The 26,140-nt window shown below is 50.0% G+C and overlaps 1 protein-coding gene across 1 annotated transcript in view; it reads right to left on the bottom strand.

Moving 5' to 3' along the window:
• Nucleotides 1-24,835, bottom strand: part of ST8SIA2 (ST8 alpha-N-acetyl-neuraminide alpha-2,8-sialyltransferase 2) — a 30,453-nt gene extending 5,618 nt beyond the window's left edge. Inside the window, exons 1-5 of the mRNA XM_036390002.2 lie at nt 24,681-24,835; nt 11,093-11,155; nt 9,054-9,182; nt 8,280-8,537; nt 5,184-5,477 (exon numbers count right to left, since the gene is read on the bottom strand). Of these exons, the coding sequence (XP_036245895.1) occupies nt 5,184-5,477; nt 8,280-8,537; nt 9,054-9,182; nt 11,093-11,155; nt 24,681-24,778 (842 nt within the window). The 5' untranslated portion in view covers nt 24,779-24,835. The remainder of the gene's footprint in view (nt 1-5,183; nt 5,478-8,279; nt 8,538-9,053; nt 9,183-11,092; nt 11,156-24,680) is intronic.
• Nucleotides 24,836-26,140: the final 1,305 nt, after the last annotated feature.

Here is a 26,140-nt window from a genome sequence, read left to right as displayed (position 1 = left end):
CACCACAGCTGATGGATGGCAAAGGCAGCCCTGGAGCCCTGCAAAGGCAGCCCTGGAGCCCTGCAAAGGTGAAGGCTCAGCCCCTGTTTGGGTGTGAGGGGCCAGGCACACACCCCAGGCAAAGATGAATGCACCCTGTGGCTGTGAGGATGCAGCTCTGGGTGCACCATTGTCCTGAAGAGCACACAACAGCTGTCACAGCTGCTTGGATTTAAACCTAATGGGAGAGCAAGCCAAGGAGCTGGAAGGTTTATTGATTTTTAATTTTTTTTTTCCTCTCAAGAAGCCCTTAACAAAATCTTATGGGACTGGAATTGGTTACTGCCAAGAGCCCCTTGTGATGGACACAGTGAGAAATGCTAGAGCAGATTAGACAAAGTGAAACGTGTCCCTGAATTCCCTGCAAGGAGGGACAGACAAACCTCCCAACACAATTATTTTCCCTCTCTGCCTGCATTCCATGTTATTTCTCTAATGAAAGCTGCTTGGCAATAGGGATTACAAGGATTTTTGGAGACACTAACAGGCAACTTGTAAGGGGTTTGCTTGCTCCCCTTGGCCAGAGGAACTGCTCAGGGGACATTTTATGGAACCACTGCAAAGTAAGGATGCACACACCCCGAAACACACAGCAGTGCCTCCCTGCCACCAAACTGCCCCCTCTGCAGCCCTGGGGGCGAGCTGGCTCCTGTCTGAGCTCCTGCACTGGAATGCTGGAGGCTCTCTCCCCTCCTGGTGAGGGCTGAACTGTGTGAGAAAAGCCTGCCACTATCAGCAAACATTTAAAGCACCCCCACAGCTTGAAAGGTGATGTTCTCAAATGATGCTGTTAAGGACAACAAAACCAAATGCTTTTTACTTATCTCGGCAATGCACCCTCTACAAATGCCCCAAAATGCACTGAAAATTATAGGAAAAAGGCTCAATTGCCACTTGAAATGAGTTTTGGTTTGAGGGAAAGCAGAGCAGGGCAATAAATACTGTGGTTCAAGGAGAAGTCAAGGGCTCACAAATGTATTTTGCTGGTAGTGGAGAAAAAAAAGGCAACACTTTTGTGGCCAAATTGAAGTTGGCTGAGATGTCAGCCTTAGTAGGAAGTGCTATTCCTTGGAAAAAAAAATAAATAAAGGGGTGCCTTGGCTGAAAAACTTCCCCCATTTCTCATTTCTTTGTGAGTTCCAAATCAACTCAGGGTAGATGATAAAAGGTAGTTTTATCCAAAAAGGGAGAATATGGGGCCTCTCTGCAACAGCAGCCCACTGCAGCACAGAGGGATGTGCTGAGGGGATTTGTGGGTTTTTCATTCTCTGCTGCACACCACTAGCCACAAAATGTATTTGTTTCACAAATCTCAGATCTATCAAATAAAAACACAGTGCTGTGAACCAGCACAGAGAGAGCTGCAGAGACAGAGGATGCTGTTGGAGACCCTTCATAAGCAAAAAAACATGGGATGATGACAGGGACTGGACAGTGACACAGAAGATGAATGAGTAAATTCCTAGTGATTCTGGTCCTGAGGAAGGACTCCTTCACCCCAAACCACATCATATCAATTACCCTGAGCAGATGGTCAAGATAACCCCATTGGTACCTGAGAGATTTCCTACACAGCCCCAAGAGCATCACCCACCTCCCTCAGCTGTGCCCAGTTCATTCAGTTCTGCCTGGATCACTCTCAAATCCACCCCAAGGAAAGGGTTAATACTGACTCAGAACAGCACAGCCCTTCACCCCCAGCCTGGCTGAGCCCTCTGTGAGCTCCTGGGTCAGTGCTGAATGCTCCCATCAGCTCTGCCTTTCTGAGGGGGCTGCACTTCTCATTAGACTAATTGCTAATCAGCAGGCATCCTTGTTTTGCTGCTGATCAGTGTGAGAGCAGCAGGGCAGGTCAGGCAGCAGCGCCCTTGGCTTGGAGGGCGATCCCTGCCGAGGATCAGCGCTGGCCTCTGTGGTTATCATTGAATTAGTGCTGCCCCTGTGCTGCCAGGAGCCACCTGGCACTGCCCCCAGCACGGTGACCAGCCCAGGGCACAGCAGGGAGGGCGTGGATGCATTTCCAACCTGGACCTTGGGGCCTGACACCAGCCACAGCCAGGGGCTGCTGCCATCCCCAGCACCCCCTGCTCACTTCAGGTGCCTGCTGCCCTCACTGGCTGCACCCCTGAGCCCCTGGGGGCTCTGAGAGGCCCAAAACCACATTCCTTGCATGAGAGCTCAGTGGAGTTACACTAAAAGGAGGAAGGATTCCAGGAAGGAAGGATGGATTTCAGGAAGGATTCCAGGAAGGAAGGATGGATTTCAGGAAGGAAGGATTCCAGGAAGGATGGATTCCAGGAATGATTCTAGGATTCCAGGAAGGAAGGATTCCATGAAGGATTCCAGGAAGGAAGGATGGATTTCAGGAAGGAAGAATTCCAGGATTCCAGGAATGATTCTAGGATTCCAGGAACGATTCCAGGAAGGAAGGATTCCAAGAAGGATTCCAGGATTCCAAGAAAGAAGGATTCCAAGAAAGAAGGATTCCAGGAAGGGAGGATTCCATGAAGGATTCCAGGATTCCATGAAGGATTCCAAGGAGGATTCCAGGAAGGAAGGATTCCAGGATTCCATGAAGGATTCCAGGATTCCATGAAGGATTCCAGGAATGATTCCAGGATTCTGGGATTCCAGGATTCCAGGATTCCATGAAGGATTCCAGGATTCCAGGAAGGATTCCAGGATTCCAGGAAGGAAAGATTCCAGGAAGGAAGGATTCCAGGAAGGAAGGAATTGCTCCAAGGCACAGCTGCTTTGCTCCCTGCATGAGACAGCACCGAGTCCCTGGGCTTCTCCCAGAATCCCTGCACCTCCTGCAGCCAGGCAGCTCCTGCCAGGCACAGGTGGTGGCTCCAGCCCTGCTGTGCTGGAGCTGCACAGGGACAGCCAGTGTGCCAGCCAGCCCAGCTGGAGCACAGGGACACAGAGAGGCCAGGGAGATGCTGTGAGGTGGAAGATAAGCCCAGCAGCTGAGCTTGTGGAGGCATCCTCCTCTCCCATGGGAAAGGGATGCCTAACCCTTGCCAACTCCTCTGCAAAGCTTCCTATGGGAAGTTTCTGGCACTGGGAATGGTTGCCAGCACAGGATTAGCACCCTGTTGATTTAGAGGGCTTATTACAGGAGCTTAATTCTATTTTGACAGATGAAAGTAAGTCAATTATGGCTAGAAATAGCTCTGAATTTGGGTTGTGGGATTTTTTTTTTCCTTCCTGTCTTCCCCTTCTGTGAGTTGTGGCATCATTTCCTTCCCTTTCCTTACCTCAAAGCCAGTGTTTTCTGTGAGATGCCTCTCTGGCCCAGGGAAGCCTCTAACACTAGGGGCAGATGTGGTACTTGCTCATTATTGCTGCCTGTGAGGCACCATGGGGCCCCTCCACCCCTCCCAGGCTGCCCTAGAGCCCCTCCTTGCCCTGCTCCTGGCAGAAATGACCCCAAAACCTGTCCCCTACCCACCCCCAGCACTGACACAACCTGAGCTGGGACAGGAAACACCCAGCAGGGGCCAGCTGACTGCAGAGCTCAGACTCAGAGAGTGCAGGAGAAGGGCTCAAAGAAATCAAGGAACATTATTGCTGAGGCTTTTTAGAAGCTACAGAAGGAAATTGCCATCCTGTGAGATGAACAGGGTCTAGTCAGGATCAGAGGACAACTGCTGCCATAAGTCATCTCCAGCAAAAGTCACTGTCTGCCTCAACTCCCTAAATGCCTAAAGAATCATGATCCTCCTAGAGAAATAAAGCACAAAAGCAAGAGCCTACCCCATTCCCAAGTCATTTACATGAAAATCTCACCCCTGGGGCTCTCTTTCTTTTATAGCCTCCTCATTCCCACCATTCCCAGCTGTGTCTCCTGTACACCTGAAGATCAGGCAGAGAACAGAAAGACCTTTTCCTTCCCTCAGAGTAACCCAGTCACCACCACCTGGCCCTGTTTATGTGAGCAGCAGGACCAGAACACATCACTCCCCTCCCAACCAGGCTCACACAGGAGCTCCCTGACTTGAGGAGCTGTGTCAGACCTGTGTCTCTGAAGCACAAGGTGACAAATCTCATTGCCAGCTCAGTGCTCACCCATTTCTCCATGGAAAGCCCTAACCCAGGCTTGGGAGTTATGGTGATGCCCCAGGAAAGCCCTGGAGGTTTGGATATTGCTAAAAGCCCTCACACTCAAAGAGCACAGTGGGGAGCCCCTGCTCAGAAGTTCTTATCTGTCACTCTCACATTTTCTGAAAAATCCTCTTTGCCCAGCATTCTTCTCCTGGGAAGCTGAGAAGCCTCAGAGAGGGATGAAAACAACAATTATCTGATTGCTTCTCCTGTGTTTTGCTGCTTTGGAATGTGGTTGGAGATTGTTTATCCAACACGTGAATTGTTTTAACTTAACGACCAATCACAGTCCAGCTGTGTCGGGACTCTGGAAGCAGTCACCAGTCTATTAAAAACTTCTGTATTTTTTCTCTACTCTTTAGTATAGCATAATATAATTAATATAATATAATATAATATAATATAATATAATATAATATAATATAATATAATATAAATATTATAGAATATTATAGAATATAGATCTATATAGATTATAGATTATTATAGAATATAGCATTCTATAATATAATGTAATTAAAATATAATATAATATAATATATATGATATATTATAGAATATTATAGAATATAGATTATAGATTATAGATCTATATAGATTATAGATTATTACAGAATATAGAATTCTATAATATAATATAATTAAAATATAATACAATATAATATAATATAATATACAGATTATAGAATGCTATACTAAAACCATACTAAAGATACCTATAAAAGTTTTTAATAAAGTCTGGTGACTGCTTCCAGAGTCCCAGAGTCCATATGATATGATATGGTATGATATGATATGATAATAAATCAGCCTTCTGAGAACACGGAGTCAGATTCTCAATTCCTCCTCCAGCCTGGTGACCTCACAAACACCACGCTTATCTAGGGACCATCCACCACCCCCCATCCTCATGGTCTGCAGAAGGGAACAACTGGTGCTGTTTTCCTGCAGGAAAACAATCTGTGGATCCCAGAAGCCCAGGGGTCCCTTTGCAGCCCAGGGGCTGCGGGCTGGGAGCTCAGCAGAGCGGCGCTCACCCTCGGACCGCGTGCAGCAGGCGCAGCGAGGGGTAGGCAGTCCTGACGTTGATGTGGTGCTTCAGGATGAGCTCGTTCACCCACTCCACCCTCTCCTTGCCCCCCTTGGCCATGAAGGCTGGGATCCAGAGGATGCTGCCGTTGAGGCTGTGCAGGCGCTGCAGCAGCTTCTCCCGCCACGTCTCGTTCACCAGGTCCTCGAAGGCGCGCTGGATCACCGAGGGGTTCATGGTCACCAGGTCTGTCTTCATGCCCACGTCCTGGGAGTACTCCTGCACGGGGGCCAGGTTGCACCTGCAAAGGAGAACACCCAGCAGCCCTGTTTAATGCACTGAGAGAGGGCAGGGACAGGCAGGAGTGGGGTGGGGTGCCAAAAGCCAGGGCTGGTGACGTTGCACCCGTTCGCCCGTGCTTTTGGGAGGAAGAGGAGGGAGAATGACCCTCTGCAGTAAATTAGTGATGATGAGCCATCTCCATCTCAGCCACCATCCCTCAGCACGATGGCATGTGCACACATCTCCCCCTGGGACAAGGCTAATATCAGCCACAACTGTGGTGTCACCTGGGTGGTTTGCAGGGAGTGGCAGCTCTTCTGGTGCCTCTCAAAGATAACATCAGCAACAAAGCTCCTGTCTCTGCTCTCATGGCAGGTTTTAGACAAAACAGCCTTTTCTACTCAAGGAAAGCATTTCCCTCTTAATTCCAGCCCTGCTGGAGTAACACACTCTCAAAGGCCTTTTCTCCCCTGGTGAGTCTCTGCCAACAGCAGACCTGGTGGCACCGTGGTGATACTGACACCAGCAGGAGGGGGATGCCAGGACATGGTCGCCACAGGGTCTGCCTGTCTGGAGGCTCTGACCCTCAAAAAACACCTTTTTCTGTAGTGTTCATTGGTGCCTCCTCTCAGATTGTACATGTGGGCATGGGCCATGTGTCTTGATCTCCTGTGCCACAGCAGTGTGAGGGCTGAGGGCCTGTGGGACAAAGTGCCAACAAATCACCCTGGTTATAGAGTGGTTTCCTACAGCTTCATCTGTGTCTGTGCCATGCCCATGGCACAGGGCAAATGGCACTGGGAACCAGCTGATGGGGAGATGCAGAGAGATGCTCCCCCAGCATCCCAAAAACCAGAGGCTACCCATGTGTTTGCACACTGAGTGCTCTGCTGTGGTGTTTGACAGTGAAGTTACAGTATTTAACAAGCAGGAATTGCATCCTAAGCATCTGCCTTGATAATCAGATATTATTACTGTTTTCCCTACTTACAGATGGGAAAACTAAAGGAAAATCTAGCTACTGGCATGGGGGCCTTTTGATTGACTCATTACAGGAATGAATTGAGTAAAAATAAACATTGGAGCTGTATCCTGGACACAGACCCAATCACTGGTCACTGCCAACCCTGCTGAAAAGGCTGCCTGGATGGAGCAAACCATCCTCAGGAAGATGCAGGTTCCAGCAGTGGCTCAAACAACCTACAATGGGAAGTGTGTCTGTGCCAGACCTGCACCAGCAAATGGCTGGGGAGAAGCTGCTCAAAATCCCCATCCTCACATCCAGAAGAGCTTTTCTCCAGCAGTTTTGCTGCCTGACATGAATGCCCCTCACTGAACTTTGCCAGAAGCACAGTAAGCAGTTTTTCCCTCTGCTGACTTGTGTTCCAGTGGAGGATGATGCTCTATCCCCTGTGGGCAGGCTGGAGCTGCCAGCAGCCAGGCAGCTGGAGCAGCAGGGCTTGAGAGGGGGACAGAGGTGACATTATCCTCATTCCCACGTCACACCAGCACCGCCTCTGTGAGCTGCTGATGGATTGGGCTGTCCTTGTAATAGACTCACCAGAAAACAAATGTCTGCATGTACATAAATCATCTGTGGATTTCACAGCCTCTCAGCTAACAGGGGCATGGGGCTGGGAGGGCAGGAGCTCCTCCTCTCCACTTCAGACACCTCCAGAAGTGAATTTGGTGTGTCCCAGCAGGGCTCAGGATGTGCTGCTGCAGGTCCCTAGGGCAGTGCAGCACTGGGGACAGAGGGGACACAGGGGACAGTCACACCTGGGCATGTGGTGCCAGGGCATTGTGTGGTGCCTCGTGCTCAAGGGCAGAAGTGAATCAGGTTTGTGAGAGCCCAGGATGGGGTTTGTTTGCAAGAGGACAAACCTGAGAGAAGAGGAGGTTGAGGGGGTGAATGGTGCCCCATGAGAAGAGACAAGGTGCACTTACAAGAACACGTGGGGAGCACTTGGAGATGTGTGGAAGGGTTTCCAGCAGAACTCTGAGTGCACATGGAGCTGTGAGGCTGTGCTGCCCCAGCTGACCTGGATTCCAGCCCCCTGCACTGCTCCCAAAGCCCCTCTGTGTCACCATCACATTTTCTGAAAAATCCCTTCACCAGGATTTCTTCTCCTGGGAAGCTGAGAAGCCTCAGAGAGAAATGAAAACAACAATTATCTGGTTGCTTCTCCTGTGTTTGCTGCTTTGGAACGTGGCTGGAGATTGTTTATCCAACAGGTGGCTGTTTGATTGGTTTCATGTGAATTCTTTTTATTTAATGACCATTCACCATCCAGCTGTGTCGGGACTGGAAGCAGTTCAGGAGCTTTAATTAGAATCTTGTTAAGCCTTCTGTAAGTATCCTTTCTCTATTCTTTAGTATAGTTTTTGTATAGTATAATGTATAATATAATATAATATAATATAATATAATATAATATGATATGATATAATATAATATAACATATTATATTATAATATCATATGTGATATAATAATATAAATAAATATAAATAATATAATATAGAATATATTATATAATAAAATATATTAATGTAATTAATTATTCAATTATTAAATCAACGAATCATTATAATTATTAATTATAAATAATGCAATCAAGAATTATATCAATATAAATAGAATATAAACAATAAATAAATTAAAAATAAATAAAAATAATATGTAAAAATAAATAAAATCAAATAAAATAATATGTAAAAATAAAACAGCCTTCTAAGAACATGGAGTCAGATTCATTTCCTTCCTGCCACGGGGGACCACAAAAACTCCACCTGTGCTTTAGGAGCAGTGCCCTCCCTACCTTATGACGAAGCTGTGAGCGTCGATCTCGGGGCCGCAGCCACTGCTGAGCAGCACCCCCGAGTTGCCCACGATGGCACAGCTGGGGAACTGCTTGCCCTTGAGGGGAGAGGTGCGGGGCAGCAGCTCGTACAGGTTCTGGGACACGTTCATGGTGCTGTCCCTGTCAAAGACATAGTGGATGATGTCCCCCGGCTTCAGCGTCCCCTTCAGCACTGAAATGTCCTTCTCTGCATCCAGGAACTTCAAGATCTGTTTTCTGAGCACAGGGAAGAAAAGAGCCTTGTCAGGTGAGGTGCAGAGATAAGCTGGGTCAGGTGTGAGATGAGCTCTTGCCTCCTGGCTGCCCTGACTCTCTGGCCAGTCCATCTGACCATGCTCTCCAGGCACAGCTCACTAAAGGACATCTCCATCTCAATGCCTGCTCCCTCTCCACTCATCCCTGCCCGGGGCAGGCCACCACAGTCACCCCACCATTAGTGAGGGTCCCTGAGTTGACTCAGGGTCTCCTTCCCTCTGTGACCCATCACCTGCACACACAAATTCCACTTGGCCTGAAAAACAGGAGCTCAAGTGCTCCTTGTTTTGTTGTTGCCAGGCCAGCTGGCTTAGCTGAGAACTCATTTCCAAGCAATCATTTACAGATATGAAGCCTATCTCAGCAGGAGGTAAGTCTTTTTATTTCTTCCTTGACTTCTTTAGATGATACACAATTTGCCAGCTTGCACTGGAGAGGACCAAATCTGTCTCTTGTCCTACAGGTAATTACCAGTACCTGATCTTCAAAGAGAGTGTCTGGTTGTGTCTCCATTTGGATGAGGCTGGTTTAATGTTGTGCTTAATGCTTTCATTACTTCTGTCAACAACAGCTGGAGATGAGGAGTCATTTATTACTACTTCAGCTCTAGAGAAAAGAAAGTCAGGGAGAGGGAGACAGAATCCGTTAGCATCCCAATGGCACTTCTAATCACCATCTTCAGCTCTGGCTGCTGGAATTCAAACTTCATCAGAACAGCCAAATTGTAGTTATTAGCTAAACAAGAAGTGAAAGCCTGTTCCTATTCTGCTGCACTCAAGCAGACAGACAGAGATCCTTAAATACCCGCTCGCTTCCACGAGCACAGACTGACAGCCAGGCACAGCTCCACAGCAAACACACCATTACACACTGAGCTGCAGGGAGGCATGCACAGAAAAACACACTGGGACAGGCTGGCAGGTGGGCACTTGCAGACAAGACACCCCAAAGCCCCCAGAATTCACTAAGAAACTTCCTAGCCAAGGTGGCTGCCCTGTTGCCTCGTGGTCACACATCAACATCCCAAAGTGGAGCCATCTCAGCTCCTGGAGAAGATTAAAATCCTCAGCAGAGAGGAGCAACCCTCTCTTCACCCAATGGAGAAATTAAATTAATTCAGCTGAGCTGCTGGGTGCTGCTTGTGTGACTGGGCTGTGAGCATCCTGTACTAAGAGGGGCAGGCTGGCTCATTGGAAACTTTTCTCCTCTTTAGAATTGGGCACAAGGATTTCAGCACCCATATCACCTGTTCCAGACCAAGAAATGAGCAGCTTCCAGAGATCACTGGGAGACCCCAGTGTTTAATCCCTGCTCAGAGAAGCAAATCGGCCCCAGAACTTTTGTGACATTAAAATCAAACTGCTTGAATTGAAGGAGCTTCCAAATATTTGGTTCCAGCCAGCTGCCCTCCAAAAAGAAAAGCCAAGCATCTCATCAAGAAGCTGAGTATGTATCTGCAGACCCAAAAAAGCCTTCACACTTCAGAGCACTCTGAAAAATACACACAGCCAAAGCACTTGCTATCAGCTAAAGGGAATCTCCCTCTCCACTGCAAAGGGCTTCTTCCAGCTGGGAAATGCTTTGTAAATAAATACATTTATATAAAGCATATAAACCCCAAGGAGGGAGCAGAGTGAGAGATGGGGCAGAGGTGGTGGCCCAGGTTCAGGGACAAACATCCAGCTCCTGGGAAGGTATCTCCAGCTCAGGGAAAGAGCTCCCCAGGACACACTGTGGCTCACACTGTATAATGTGTCGAAATGGCAAGGAAATGTGTTTATAAATGCTGGCTGCCAGTGTCCTGATGTGTGTGTGTACAGTACCTCTCCAGAGGCTGCCAGTCTGTTGGATTTGTTTGCTTCTTGCATTTTGCTGCATCACTCATGTCTTGGAAACCTTACCTAGAAGGTGTCAAAAATCGTGACTGAAGTAGTGTAAAGCAATCCTGGGAATAACTCTGGGGTTTTTGTTTTATCCATTTTCTGTGTTTTGGTCATGGGTGGTGACATCATCACAGAACGATATCACTCCTCCTTGCATGCTGTCACAGAGCTTTTCAAACATGCCACTTGGCAAGGCTGGGCTGGCAGGGAATCTTTGTAAAAATGACACAGAGAGACACTGAATGGGGCTGGGAATGACTCTGCCACAAAGGGATGTTATGGGAGTGCACTGCAACAGAACTGGAGCTCTGATCCCAAACACAGTGATCGCTCCTCTAATAGCACTTAAAACTATGGAAAATAGCAACTCTATCACTGACTTATTTTCACAATAAGTAAACTCTTTCTCATTCTCTCAATCACCACAACTTCCAGATCCTTGGTTATTTGCAAATGATTATTGCACTGAGCTGGAAGAAGGAAGGGAGGGAATGATTAGGAAAATGCAAAGCAGAAGTGAAAAGGAACAGATACATTTGCTAAATAAGAACAGCACTATCCAGCGAAGAGGAGAAGCAGATTAATAGCTGCCTTACAGCAAAAACAAATGAACACAAAATCTAATTTACAAACCTATTAGATTTGCTATGTAAGCTGTTCACAGCTGATCTGATTGTACCTCTGCCTCCAGAACTCCTGCAAGACAAAGGAAATGCATTATTTATAATTCCAGCTCCTTTCTGCCAAGCATTGTTCAACAGTCAAGAGATCCTGCTCTGAAGGGCTCTGAGCAGAGACACTGCCACGCTGCCCATGTCCCACCCCATCCAGAAGGGACTTGTCCTGATGCCTCTGAAGGGCTTTTCCTCCCTTGTCACCGCTGCCCTGCTGTGACCATGAAGCCATTCTGACAAAGAACGCCCCGAGCCACCCCAATTAATAATTCCTGTGTGATCTAACCAGCCATCACAGACATCTGGTCCTGCTGCCACGGCAGAGTGCGCCCTACAGCTGCATTAAATACATCTCCCCTTCTCTTTACCAGCCAGGTGTTAGCAGTGCACACAGAAGCTCTCCTCCATCTCCAGCTGCCAATGGACTTGCCCTGTCCTTTTCAGGTAAGGACTGAATGATCTGGACAGATCCCACTGCTGTCTTCACCTGGGCTTTTAGCTGAGGACATCCAATATCTCTATTTTACACAGATTGAACAACTTGTGGAGACCTCACACTCCCAGTGTACCCTCTCCCAGCTCCCAGGGACCCAGTCCAGACCCAGAGCTCCACTCCAGCCCACTCCAATCCTGTGAGTGCCTTCCAAGCCCTTCTCCCCACCTTTGGTGGGACTTGGCTGAAGCTCCAAGGCCAGCTCACCACAGTCATTCACACGCTGGAGCTGAGACCTGAAGTGACAGCAGTGTCACTCCCATGGCCTGACACCACCCCACAAGGACAGACATCAGACCAGGCTGACCAAGACCTGTGGGAATGAGCAGCCAAAGTTTCCAGCACCTCCATGAAGCTATACTGAAGAACAGGTTGGACCAAGCTCCTTCAGAGAACCACACCATTCACAGGAGCTGTGAATCCTCACTTAAATACACACAAGCGTTGGTCTGCATCTAGCTGGCTGCAGAGCTCCTTCTTGCTTTAGCTTGCTGTTTTCAGAGGGGTCACAAAGAACAAACCACCCACCTTGTGATGCTCAAGGGAGCTGGGCTCCCATTCAGACACACTTTAACCTCCATGTACTCATTGCTCTGTTTTATTGTTCCCGTTGCACAGATATCCCAATGAGCACACTCATAAAGAGAACCAAATTCTCTTCCAGCAGAAATATTGCTACCCAGAAATATACACCTTAATGAAAATGTATCTCAGGAGAATGTATTTCTACCAGTTCTGAAAAAAAAAAAAATCCCAAATGCATTAGACAAAAATGAAAGAGGAAAAGCGCGTGTGAGTGTGCTTGGTGCCATTAAAAAGGATTTTCAGACTTGCAGGATGCCACATAAATCCCCTCATTAGGCTGAGCACAGCCCTCAGCACCACATAACATCAAACCCTTGGAAATGCCACCATGGTTTTCCCTTTTCTCCCTCATGCCAGAGACCATCCATGGCCAGGTCAGAGCGATTCCTGCTCTCCTCTGTCCTATGGCAGACCCGAGAGCCTGCGAGCTGTTTCATTTTTTGGTGCATCAAGGGAACAGCAGGGCTGGCTCATTCCTGGAGCCTCGTGGCATTTAACAAGGCTCCACATTAATGGGGTTCACTGCAGGGTGTGGGAGCAGGCTGGATTAGTGTGCAAACCACGCACCTGCTCAGAGACATCTCCTCTGAAGGAGCTTCCAAATGGGATTCACACTCCTTCACACTCGCTGTAGGACAGACAAAGCTTAGAGAAAGAAATGGGGTTTTTTTTTCCCCTGAATACATGCTGATTCACATGTGAAAGGAAAAAAGGTAAATTAGGAAGTAGAGAAGACTGTTCCCTAGGTGTTAGTTCCTACCTCATCCATGTTTTGTGGCTACAGCAGGAAGGATTCAGAGCATCACAACGTATTATTCAAATGCATTTACCCAGCCTGGCTTCACATGCCCCCAGTGACAGCTCTGTGGTGCTTCCTCCTGGAATTAAGGCAGGTGTAGGGGCTGGAGATGCTGGATGTGAGGAAGACAAGTTGAGAGCACCTCTGCCTGTGTGCAGCCTGGTGGGGAAGGGGACTGGCTGCCAGCTGAGAGTGCCTCAGGGACAGTGTCAGGGGTTACCCTCTCCTCCTCACACACTGTGAAAAGCAAAAATATTGCAATGCAGACAGAGGCATAAAGGGTTCTGCTGTCATAAATGAACAGGGAGGGGGCAGCTCAGTGGTGGAGGAGAGCAAGGCTCTGCTAACCACCTGCCCATGGCACTGGGATCACTGCTCTGCTGGCCACGACGCTCTCGTGGATACTGAGATGCTGGCAGAGACACTGCACCCTATGCCAGGCTTGGCTTCTCTCTCCAGGACAGGGAGACTGCCCAAAGCTGAGACATGGTACTTGGCTGAAGGTCTGAGCTGCTTTAGTGGATCTTAAAATGCTCCAAACTGTCAGTCCTTGGTGCTTTGTGTGCCACTCTACAACCTCAGGACGTTTTCCCTGCAATCTCCCTTTGTACAGTGGAAGGCAACGTGTGCTGTAGGATGCTCTGGCCCTGTCCAGCCACCCTGCTCAGCTCAGCCCTCTGGTGGGTCCCAGCCAGACAAACCAGCTGCCCAAAACACTGAAACTGAGGCAAGCACAGTATTCTCCAAGGTCTGCCACACTTCACTGCCAACACAGGCAAGCCAGTACCCCTGTATGCCTTCACTTCCCCCACCTGGAAGAGGAAAACATTTAGAAATGGAGGGTACTAATTAGGAAGCACATGTTAAAAAAAAAACAACCCAACAAACCACAACAAAGAAACCCAAAAAACCCAGTCCATTTTATTACACCTTCCTGACCTGGAGTTTCAAATCTCTTTGCTTCAAAAGGCAAAGACCAACCTCGATTAAAATAGCACAGATAGCATTGATTTTGAAAAGCTTTCTAGTGCTACACTGTGTTTGGACTGAATTGCCTTATTAATCTAGTTGTTATCAGTTTCATTGTATAGCCAGCTCCACAAAGTACCAACCTGCTTCCTAATCCTATTATTTACAAAACATTTTTCTTTGGGCTTCTGTTGGGATGTTTTCCAGTGATAAGTTGCATCTATATGTGCTAATGCCATCTTACTGACTTATGCCATCTTTTCTCATTTTCTCTGAGATTTTCAAGCTGCATTTCAACTATCTAAGATATTATATAGGTCAAAACGTTCTGTGCTCAGATCTAAAGTGACACTGATTCATATATCAGAGGATGCAAAAGAAAAATTGTCATATGGTTCAGGTCCTAATTTTCTTGGATGAACAATTTGTGACAAAATCAGGTATGCAAAGACTCTTCTATTCACCCCCTGTGAATGGGCCTGTTTAGGGGTTTTATTTCCCTTTTCATAGTTTCCTGCTCCTTAAATGCTTCTCTTAATTGTTGCTAGGTAAGTTTGGTCTCGCTCGGAGCCACTCGGACACGTGAAATCAAAGCTGCTTTGACTGAGCAAGTAGGTCACAGAGCCCGGTTGGGAGAGCAGATCTCCACCAGCAGACTCCACACGTCCACGTTCCCAGGCTCACCAACTAGAAAATGTCTTTTCCATTGGCTATTTTGGATGCCCAGCCCCAAGTCCTGCTCCCCTCCCAAGCGTTTGTGGCAGGTGATACGCATGGGAAGTGGGCACCAGAAACAGGAACTGTAACTGGAAATTTCAGCCACGCCCAACCACACATTTCATAGCTCACAGAATAATTTGGGTTGGAAAGGACCTTAAAGATCATCTCCTTCCAACCCTCCCGCATTTAACCACATTTGTGAAGCTCATTTCTGGTGGAACAAAACCCCTGCCTCTTCCTTGGGCAACTCAAGTCCTCCTCTTCTCTCTCCTCCACATAAAAGTTAAGTAATAGTCCCTTGGGGGATTATTAAACTGAATTTATCCACCTGAATTCCCCAGGAAGAGAGTTCAGAGTGCCACAATTTTTACCTGAGGGGTTCAAAAGACTAACACCTACTAATTAAGTTTTCACAACCTGCTTTTATGTTAGGTGCATTTTATGATCCTTGTTTTACAGCTGGGACACTGGGGGTGAAGTGGCTTCGCCCTTAACACCAAAAAAGGAGTTCCACAAGCCAGGAGCAGGCACTGTGAGCTTCCAGCAGACCTGTCCCCTTGAAAATGCTGCTCTTTACCTGCTGGGTGTGGCTCTTGCTGGGTGAGAGGACCCAGAGGACCACAGGAATTAATCTGCAAAGGTTTCACTGGCCCAAAAAGCAGCCAACAGTCTCCTGAGATGGCTGCAGACTGTGCCCATTAAGGCAGTCTGTATCTATTTTGTATTTTATATTTTGTGCACTTTCCTGGCACTGTCCCCTCCAGGAATGCTGCTCCTTCCAGGCTCCAGCATCATCTCCCCTTCCTGCAACCCATCTCATTAAATTCTGGGGGGAGCTGGCACATCAGACCCTTGCAGGCCACTCCTGTGACATGTCACCAGTTCTTTTGGAGGCTCCCTCACCCTGGGATGTAGAGGAGACTGTGCTGAAGAGAAGTGGTGGTTGCTGGGTGGTGGATGTGTACCCACACTCCCCAGGCAAGCAAGGGATTAATTGAGAAGATATTTCCAAAGCAGCTGTCTGCTAGGATAGAAGGTCCTGCAAAAACTCTTGATGAGATATTTGAATTCACACTTCCATGTGTTTAAAAAATCTCACTTGATTATATTGTCACAGCTTGGCAAGCCCAAGTGTCAAAAATTTCCTAAATATCAGGTGCTACTTTTAGTGTTCCAAGCTTAACTCTAGCAAGTCATACAATCACATTTGGGAAAGTGTGCCTGTATTATGGCTTTCAGAAACATCACCTGGGCTCCCAGTGCAGGGCTGGTACATGAGGAGCAGCCAGGCTGGCAGAACAGCATCTTCCAGCAAGCACCAGGGAGGCACCAGGCAATGGACCCACTGCTGCTCATGGCACTTGTCATGGGGATTAATGTCTCTGCCCCCCTGACATTAGCTATGAGCTGTCTCCTTGGTTATTCCAGTGCTTTAATACCTTTCTTACCCCACCTTCCCTGCCAGTATGGGTTCCTAGATGGTTCTGTTTGGATTTTTCTTTAGAGAAAGGAAGAAAAATAATCACTGTCAGGGTAAGATGGAATCAAATGAATCTGAGACAAATAGGAGAAGTCAATGAAGGAATAGTCTTATACCTGATGGAACTGGACATAACCCATAAATGGGAAATGCAGATCTGTCAGTCCCATGCAAAGCAGCCTTGTTAATTTGGTCACCTCTTCCCACACCTCAATCCCACCTCCACAACATCACCCACCCTGCAGGCTCCTTCCCAGAGACCACAAGAGGATGGGAAGGTTGGGAGCGCTCAGTGTCCCTGCCTGGCACTGGCTCCACATCAGCTCTGCAGTAAATGTGAGCAGGGTTTGAGCCCTGTCTGGCTGAGAGCCACGCTGAGCAACCACTGCAGGTGTCTGCTGAGGACACGATGGGATAGACACACATGAGTTTGCAAAGCAGACATCTATTGCTTAGTAAGGAACATGCCAATGAGTCTGAGACACTTCTGAGACAACAGCAGTGACAAATCAGCAGGAATGGTGCAGCTCTGACAGCAGATGGACATGGGGCAATGGGAGATGCAGTGGCAGCCTCTCACCAGGGCACTGCTGGGGATCACTGGGGTAACCAAACCCCTGTCCCTGCCTTCAGCTCTGGGCACAACCCAGGATCAGCTTTTCCTGAGCCACAAAAGCCTCTCTGGCACCTGTGGAGTGTCAGCTCTCACATCCACGTGCATTTGCCACAACATCAGCATGGCCTGACTCAATCACTTCAAGATGCTCTGGTTCCATCACTGCTCCAAAGGCAGACACTTCCCCCCCTCCCCATCCTGAGTACTGGCAGGACCTTATTCCCTCCCTCATCTTTAAAACATTATTCCTGGCATCAGCTCTTTTTCTCTGGCTGTGTTAATGAAACAGCCAGCAAAGAAACAGACATTGAAAGGGGCAAAAAACATCCAGAGGGGCTTGGGACCAGGCAGGGTGTGCTTTCTAAATTTCATGTATGTTTGTGTCATTTAGTTTCTTTCTCTGTTTTTTTTTCCTTCTGGAAGGGAGAAGGTAAAAAAAAAGTTCAGAGAAGATAGAGAAAGTAGCTGAGACAAAAGCCTCCCTGCTTACAAAACACGTCTACACCATACATTTGTCCTGAGATAATTTTTTGTGCTAACAGAGCAAAGCTCTCAGGGAGCACAAGCAGCAGAGCATCAGGCTTGCAGCAGAACCTGTCACCCTGAGCATCTGTGCCCCAGAAACCAGAAATCCCAGTGGCTCCTGCAGCACCTTGGGTGCCACATACCTTGGGAGATGGTACAACATGAACCATTCTCATGTGGGGCTGGGGGCCCCTGGGCTCATCCTCCTACCCCCCTCTCATCCCTCTCCCAGTGCTCTGTGCAGCACTCTGGAATACTGAAGGCCTCATGTGGTTTCCTCTTTCCCTGCTGATGCAGATGCTGAGGGACCTCTCCTGAGCAGAGACACCCTCCTGGGGAAGCTCTTTTGTATGAGCATCCCCAAAATAACATAAATAACATCTGGTGCCTACACAAAGAGGGCTGTGAGTGCTTGGGTGAGAGCTACACCCCACAACCAGCAACTGAGCCATCCCAGGGCCTTCACAGTGATGTAGATCCCAGATCTCAATGTTAAGTTGTCAAATACTGAAAAGTCCATGATGGTTTCAGAGCTGGAATTCCTCTCAGCACCACTGCTCACAAAGCTACCATGGAAATCCAGGCAGCAGTAAGAAGTTTAATTACCCACTGAGCAGCTGCTGGTTGCCAGCTGAATGTGCTTCTGGGTGGCTGAAAAGGTGCTGGAGATGCCTCATGATGATGTTTAACCTTTTCAGGGGAAACATGGCCACTGTTGTAGCTGCTGGCCAAGAGCTGACTGATATCTCTGAGGGTGCTGGAAAAGCCTGGCTGTAAGAACCACCCTTGGATTCAGAGCTGCCAGACACATGGGTGATACCTGGAGCCCACTGGATGCCTCGAGACAGCACCCCAAAACTGTGACAAAATGTGCTTTTCAAGGCAGCCCTGCCTATGGAGAGCGCTGCATGAGGAGGGACAGTGGGCTCAGCACGAGGCCAGCGAGCCTGGGCTGGGCTTTGTGCATGTTTGGGATGTCCCAGGGGGTTTCTGCATGCTATAACAAGCACCTGATTTGCAATGGCAAGAAGCATTCAGAACTAAGTTTGGAAAGGGCTCTCACCCCACAGGGCTGTCACTGCTCAGGCAGGTTTCAGCAGTGCTGTGCCCATTCCCTTGGATCAGTCCTTCCACTTCCCAATCAGGGCCAATTCTGCTGCTGCTGCTGAAGATGCATCTCCCAAGGCCACCACCACCATCAAGGCTGCTGCCAGCCAACACAAGGATTTACAGTGGAAATGTGAAGAAAAAGGAGCTGTAAAGATACTCTCCTTTTTTTCCTCTTTCTTTTTTCTTCTTTTTTACTGCATTGCAAGGGACTGAGAAGCTGACACCTGTCTGCTCTGCAGTGGTGTTTGTTGAAGGACACCTGGAACTCTGCACCTCCAGTGAATTTACTTTGCCAGGGAACTTGCTTGTTTCCTGAGGCCACTGGAGATGGAAGCCAGAGAAGCAGCAAAATAATTATTGTCTAATCTTGTACTTTGGGCTTATTTCTTGCTGCTGAGGATGACCCAGGCCCAGGGGAAACAAATGTGGGAGGCAATTAGAAGAAGTCCAATTTTAGTTTGGTTTTGGAAGAGCTGGTTTTTGCAGGAACTGTGCCTGATGTATTTAAGCATTGCTATTCTCAGGGATGAAAAAGCAAGATACCTGTAGAATCACAGAATCATATAGATTAAAAATATCCTTGAAGATCACTGAGTCCAACAGTCATCCCAAGACCACAAAGTCCAGCATGAAACCATGTCCTAAGAGATCTTTTAAATTCCTCCAGGGATCATGACTCCACCACTTCCCTGGGCAGCCTGTGCCAATTGCTTGTCAGACCTCTCAGTGAAGAACTTTTTCCTACTATCCAATCTAAAACTCCTCTGGTGCTAGTTAAGGCCATTTCCTCATCTTATCATTAGGACAGCCTGAAAGCCCAAGGAAAGATAAAGGCACTCCTGTTAAATGCTTTTCCTGGAAGATCAAAAGCCCATCTGCCATGTGAGAGGAAACCAACCCCTTGAGTTCATCCTGCTGGGGGAAGGCTGGGAGGGGTGGAGATGCCTGGGAAAGGCTGGGAGGGGTGGTGGCAGCAGCAGGATCTGCTGTGTCACTGCTGGCCCTGGTCCCAGAGGATGCTGAATCTCTGAATTCACCGTGAGCTGCTCAACAAACCTTCCCTAAGGGAGCCAGCACTCGCAGCTCCGTGCTCTCTGCTGGACAGAAAGGGTTCCTCTGCACTCCCAGCTGCAATTCTGCACTTGCAGGGTTAGAGGTGGTTCACAAAAAGCCCACCTGGGCAAAAAGGAAACCTGAAGCCCTGCTGGGAACTGCTTTATTGTCTCCATTGCTCTGGTCACATGAACTGGCCTGGCTACAGCAATAGTGATGCAAGAAAGGCTGGCTGGTGATTTGCATCCTCCTACCACAGCTCTCCTCACCAGCAAGGTCAGAACTTTCCTCCTTGGGGGTCCTGTAAGCTGCTGGCAATCAGTACTGGCTGAGGAGTAACTTTTCAACAGACTGGAAATCCCTTAGCACTTTTGGCTTTTCCTTTTTGTTTCACTTGGGGGTCTGTGAGTGCTTTCCATCCTGCTGATCCCAGCCCTCTACTACTCCACCATTCCCTCAGAGCTCAGCTTAATGTGGACAATCACTTCCCAAACCTGCTCCAGGCAGGAGCACAGGGCTTTGGATGTGTTTTTGGCAGGAGGTGAGGGAGAGTTTCATGGGGAGGAGAGGGAGCTCTGCAGCCAGCCTGGAATCGGCTGCTTGTACTTCAGGTTATTGTCAGAAGAGCTGCAATCAAAGCCTACCCTGAGCATTTTCTTACTCAAATCAGTGCTCCAACATTGCTTTTCTTTTCCAGCCTGATGTGTCACGGAGCTTTTATTAGAGCCCTGCCATGCCCAAGGAGCACAAAGGTTTCCTCTGGCTCCATACACATGAGCACTTCCAGGATGTCTATGGGCTCCTCTCCTGCCGAGAGCCATTCCTCCTCCAGCCCAACCTGGATAATTGCTGCCCACTGTGTGAGGGCACAAAACGCTTGTTGGGAGAATGCAGCACTTTCTCCAGTAAAACTTTCTGCTGGAGAGCAAGCCTTAGACTAACTCTGGGCTGGGTGCAGTAAATCACAGCCTGGAGGATGCAAGCAGGACATTTATACCTCATGGACCAACCCTGACAAGAGGCGTTATGACTGCAGCCCGCTCACAGCAAGTGCAGCAGCCTCCATAAAGGACACAAAATCTCTCTTCCCGAGCCTTTGAAAGGCAGCTGTTAGAAAAGGGCACACGAGGAAAAAGTGGCAATTTACTGACAAGCTCCCAGGCAGGCAGGCCAGCAATATCAGAGACTCCTATCCGTCACCGAGAGCGAGCAGAACATAATTCCTCCTGTAATCAGGATGGAAAGGCATGTGGTCTGGGCTAGCAGGGAAAAGGTTGGCTCATATTAAGACCAAGTGTCAAGTGCTCCCTAAGATGGCTCAGACGCTAATTCGAGAAGTCACCTGGTGGCAGCGGGTCACCAGCTCCCTCTACAGACAACCAGGACACAGCCGGACCCCTGCAGAACTGCAACAGCAGGCGCACACTAACAAAGAGAGTCCCCTTAAACCAGAGCGGAATTCTCCTCCTCACCAGCGACAACAGTGACCCCAGTGGATGCCAAATCCTTTGTTTTGCTCTGCGGGGACAGGTGTGCGGCGCTGCCCCATCCCGGCGCGGATGCAGGAATGGCTGCGATGTCATCAGCGCTCCCCAAGGCAGACGGAGCGCGTCTTTTGTTCCCTGCCAGCCAAACAAAGAGCGGGAGCGCTGCATGGAAACGCAGGCGCCACCGGGCTGCAGGAAAAGTTCAGCAGCCCGGAACCAGCTGCCTGTTCGGAAACAAAGTGCCAAGACCACTCAGCACAGCAATACCTCACGGAGCAGCACACACTGGCCAGCGTGTCCCTGCCCGCCAGCATCCCACCGGCATCCCACCAGCATCCCACAGCCCCGCCACACAAGCGGTGACACGTCCAGACAGTGACAAGGATGTAGCAGGGGGAAAACCCGCACAGGGGTGGCTGCAGGGTGGGAGGAACGGGCTGAGCAAGAGCGACGCAGCATCAGGAGCGAGAAACTGCTGAATTCTCATCCTTGCCCCAACACCTCTTTGTTTCAGCATCTCCCGGCTGTGGGAGGTGGTCTAAGGATGTCTAGAGGAGTGAGATGGGACTGCTTAAGGCACGAACATCTTTCTCAGAAGCCTGTGACAGGCAGAGCAGCTCCAGCTGCCCTCGGCTCCTACCTCCCTTCACCTGCGAGGCGGGGAACTTATTGTCCAGACAAACAGCATGGCTTTGGGCTTTTTGTCCTTTTGCCAGTAGTGTTATATTCTCTCTTAACCTAATGAACGTTTTGTGTTTTCTTTCTGAAATTTCTCAGTGTCTGCAGGTGAGAGAAATCTGCTCCCCCCCTCTCCCACCCGTGCGAGGAACGTTCTTCCAAAGACAATCCAAATCACAGGCAGGGGGCAGGGTACGTGTAAAAGTGGGCAAGCTGTTCGCTCCTCACAATAATTAGAGAGTGTTTCCATGCCAAGGGAAAAGAAGAAAAGAGTTGCACCTGCCCGTGTTTCCCAGCTCCCCCTCAGTGCCACCAGCCTGCCAGGGGACAGCTGGGCAGCTCCTTCCTTCCCTGCTGCACTGATCAAAGCAAGGGGGGTCTGGGGGGTGTCAGGGAGGATGCTGAGCCACACAATACAACAGCCAAACATTCCTGATGTGGGGGAAAGCTGCACAAATGTACAGCACCTCCCAAACCTCTCACAGAGAGGAGCTGCTCCCTCCTGGACACACAGAGAGCTCCTGGAAAACTTTGGAAGGGTCTCTTCTCTACACTGCTGTGCACTTTTGCTGTCACACAGTTCCCTTTACCTACAGGACCTGTTTACAAAAACACTATTATGTGGCTCCCACAGTTGAAAACCCTCTATCATCCCCTGACCTGCTGCAGACCAGGCACTCTGCTCTTCCATGTCACCAGAGCAATACATTTCAGCCAGGTCAGAGCACTGTGCTCACCACTCCTGGCACCATGGCAGCACACAGGGATGGAGTGCCCATTGTGCCAGGCTTCTGTGCTTCTCTTACTGTGTTTGGGATGCAGGAGCTCATCAAACCCAAAACACTCCAGAGATCCAATGGAGAAAAGTGGGTGGGTGAGGACAAAGCAAGAGAAAGGCTCGGTTTGCCCAACTTCATGATTAAATAATAGATAATTAACACAGCAGGGTCCCACCTTTGCTCTGTTTATCCCCCTGTGGGAAGCACAGCTGATGTGGGCACTGATCTGCAAAAGGTTTGGTGATCATGTGCATCAGAGGGCTTGGGACCCAGACCCTCCTTCACCCCCTGGATGCAGGGGGCTCCTCTCCTCTGCCAGTTCCCTGCTGCCCTGCCATTTCTGAGGCTGTGTGGAACGAGCTGCTTGCTGTTCCTACAGAACTCATCTGACCCTGCTGCTGTCCCTGCCGCCGCACAGCTTGGCAGAACTTCCTCGGAGGAACTACAGCAACAAACTCAGATGCCAGGGTTTGGAGATAAGCAGCCAGCAAACAGCCAATTTCCATACAATGTATAGAAAAGAGGGGAGAAAAATACACAATACTGGGAATCCCTAATGAACCGGAGTGAAAAACAGGACAAGTAAGTAACAAAACAGAATAGATTTTCAATAAGGGCACAGCAAGTTCTAGTGGGTAGATCTAGCAGATAGGGGAGGAGAGAGAAGAAAGAACAGAAGCCGGAAAAGGAGATGAGAAGAAAGCAAGGGGATCAGAGCAGCCTGTCCAATGGGGAGGATGCATCAGAAAATTTTAATTTCCTTTATTATTATATAGATAGTGCCAGCTCATTGCAGAGCAACAATTCATCTACCCTGGTAACCCACAGTCTGGTGCTGGATGTTTCTGGACAAGGCTACTGACCTTTAAGCACTTCTTGCCTGTGGCACTCAGCATAACATAACAATGAAACAATAAACAAAAATCCCTGCATTTCATTTATCATCTCATAAAGGTGCTTGTTTCAGTGTAAAAGCTGACAAAGCCAGCTGGTCCCAAACAGAAAGACCTTTGTGTCATTTGGGCGCCCCGAGTGCACACCTCATTACTAAAATTATTTGGTTTTCCACATTGCTGTAGCAAGTTCCTCAAGTTAATGCAAACCCTCCTCTTTGCATTTGTTCCTCTCATACCCTAAATTTCCAAGCAGACCTCAGAGATGGGGTTTATGGGGTGGGGAGGGTGTTGCTCCACAGACTGAGGGGCTGCTTTAGCCCCTGCCATACATGGCACCTGCAGGTAAACACCAACCATCACAGTGATCAATAAGGGGTGATCATGAAGCATCCCACAGGGACACATCAGTGGGTTAAGCTCTCTGCTCCATCACCCCCACCCAACTGATCCCTGCTCAGTCTCTTCTATCCCACAGGCTGGTCCCTTATCCACCTGCAGACTGCTCCGTTATCCACCACTCCCATCAGCTGGTGCCCTCTCCACCACACCCATCTGGACCAGCAGTGGCACCTAAGCCCCCTGGGCTGCAATTTGCCCCAGCATCCCTGTCCAGCAGAACACTCACACCCATACCCCACTTAGGGACCTGCTCCATCCGTCCATCAGCACCCGAGCACTGCCCGTGCCAAAATCCCTCTCTCCAGACCAGGATCCGCTCCAACATTTCTAATCAGACTGGTACCCACTTCAGCATCCTTATCCAGACCTGTACCTGATAGAGCATCCCTGGACCGGTACCTCAGCCTCTCTAAAAGGACCTCCACATCTCTAACGGGAGCGGTACCTGCTCCAGCATCTCTGCCCGGACCGGTACCTCAGCATCTGTAACGGGGCGGTACCTGCCCCGGCATCCCTATCCGGACAGGTAGCTCAGCATCCGTAAAGGGACCGGAACCTGCTCCGGCATCCCCACCCGGACAGGTAGCTCAGCATCCCTAAAGGGACCGGTACCTGCTCCGGCATCCCTGCTCGGACCGGTACCACCGCGTCTCTAGCGGGAGAGGCACCGGCTCCCGCAGCCCTGCCCGGCCCGGCGCGGCTGTCCCCGGCCCCGAGCCCCATCCAGCCTCGTCCTGCCCGGCGGGCCGGTCCCGCCCGGGGCTGTCCCCGGCCCCGCGGAGCCGCGCGGGAGCGCAGCGCGCTCCCTTCCCACTTGGGCACGGCAAAACCCGGGAGAGCCGGAGACAAAGAAACTGTCCGGGCTCCCGCCCCCTCCTCCGCCGCCGCCACCGCCTCCTCCCCGGTGCCCAGCACCGCTCCGCGCCCCTTCCCCCGCGCGGGGACGGGGGGGATTTACCCGCTCTCCTCCTCGATCTCCGAGATATCGGCGAAGATGAGGAAACCGACGAGCAGCGTGAGCAGCGCCAGCGTCCAGCCCCGGCACGGCAGCGGCATGGCTCCGGGGCTGGGCCGGGCTGGGCCGCTCCGCGCCGCTCCGCGGGGTGCGGAGCCCGGCGCCGCGTCCCGGCTCGGCGCCGCCGCCGCCGCCGCCGCCGCCCGGCGGGGCCGCTCCGCCCCTCGGCGCCCCCGGCCCGCCCCGCCGGCGCGGGGAGGCTGCGGAGGGGCGGGGAGGGGGCGCTCGGGGCGGGCTCGGCCCCGCCGCCCCCCGCCGCTAAAGTTTGCGGCGCGGCCCCGCGGCCCGCGCGTCCCGCACCGCGGCCCGGGCTGAGCCGCCGCCGCCGCCGCGCCCTGCGAGCCCCCCGCAGCCCCGGCCGGCTCCTGTCAGCCCTCGTCAGCTCCTGCAGCCCCTCCAGCCCCGGCCAGCGGGCTGCGCTCCTCGCCGCTCCGCCGTCTCCTCCCCTGCGCCCACCGCGCGGTGCGGCGGGGTCGGTCCTGGCCGGGGAGGGGGTGGGCGCCGCGCAGGCGGGGCGGCTTCTCCGCGAAAGGACAAAAAACTGTGATAAAATCAGACAACGGGAACTCCCGCGCGCGGTGCCTTCTCCCCCTTAAAAAGAGAGAGAAAAAAAGCTGAATAACTTATCACACCCAGTTCTATTACTATCAATTGCTGTTTTAGCAAGAATGATTTCTTGCACTCCTATAAATACTGACCGTCATAACCGCGCTAGTCCTGCCATGACTCTAGATCCCGCTGGAGTTTGTGCGGGCAGAATTTATTTAAGAACAAAACTGCAAGGTAGGTGTTCTGCTTCAGAGATGCTTGGCTGCATCTCAACCACCTTGCAACCCCTGCAAACATCCTCCTGCAGGCTACAAGGCGCCCTTGGGTTTTGTTACGGAGAGAAAAAACTGCAGTTCCTACACAGAAAGTGTGTGAAAGCTGGGAAAAACACAGAAGTACTGGCTGGACCAAAGAACTGCCAAAAAAAAACACCCAGAGGTGCTTTCCCTACATCCCTGTTATCTGTTAGTCCAGTGGCAGGCATGGAGAAGAGAGGCTCAGGCGATGCCAGCCTGGCACAGCCACACCAAATCCAAGCACAACTCTTTCAGACCAGAAAGTTGCTGAAAATCAGAATATCTGGTGATATATGCACTGCCGAGCTGGAGAGGCACGCGATAGATTTATAATGCAGCAGAGAGAAGCAGCACAGATGTGTTGAGAGCGAGAGATACTAATTGCTTACATATTTAAAACAGCATCTTTAGTCTGAATGGGAGGCACCATTAAGCAAAACAGAGCTATTAACTGGGGCCACTTGGAAAGCTGCCATTTTCCCTTCTGTGCACGGCTTTTTGCATCAATTCAGAAGTACAGTGTGGTACACTGTCAGTGTTGTGTGATTCCTGCCGAGG

The sequence above is a fragment of the Molothrus ater genome, chromosome 13 (genome assembly GCF_012460135.2).
Source record: "Molothrus ater isolate BHLD 08-10-18 breed brown headed cowbird chromosome 13, BPBGC_Mater_1.1, whole genome shotgun sequence".
Lineage (NCBI taxonomy): Eukaryota > Metazoa > Chordata > Aves > Passeriformes > Icteridae > Molothrus > Molothrus ater.
This window is presented reverse-complemented; position numbering and strand designations above follow the sequence as displayed.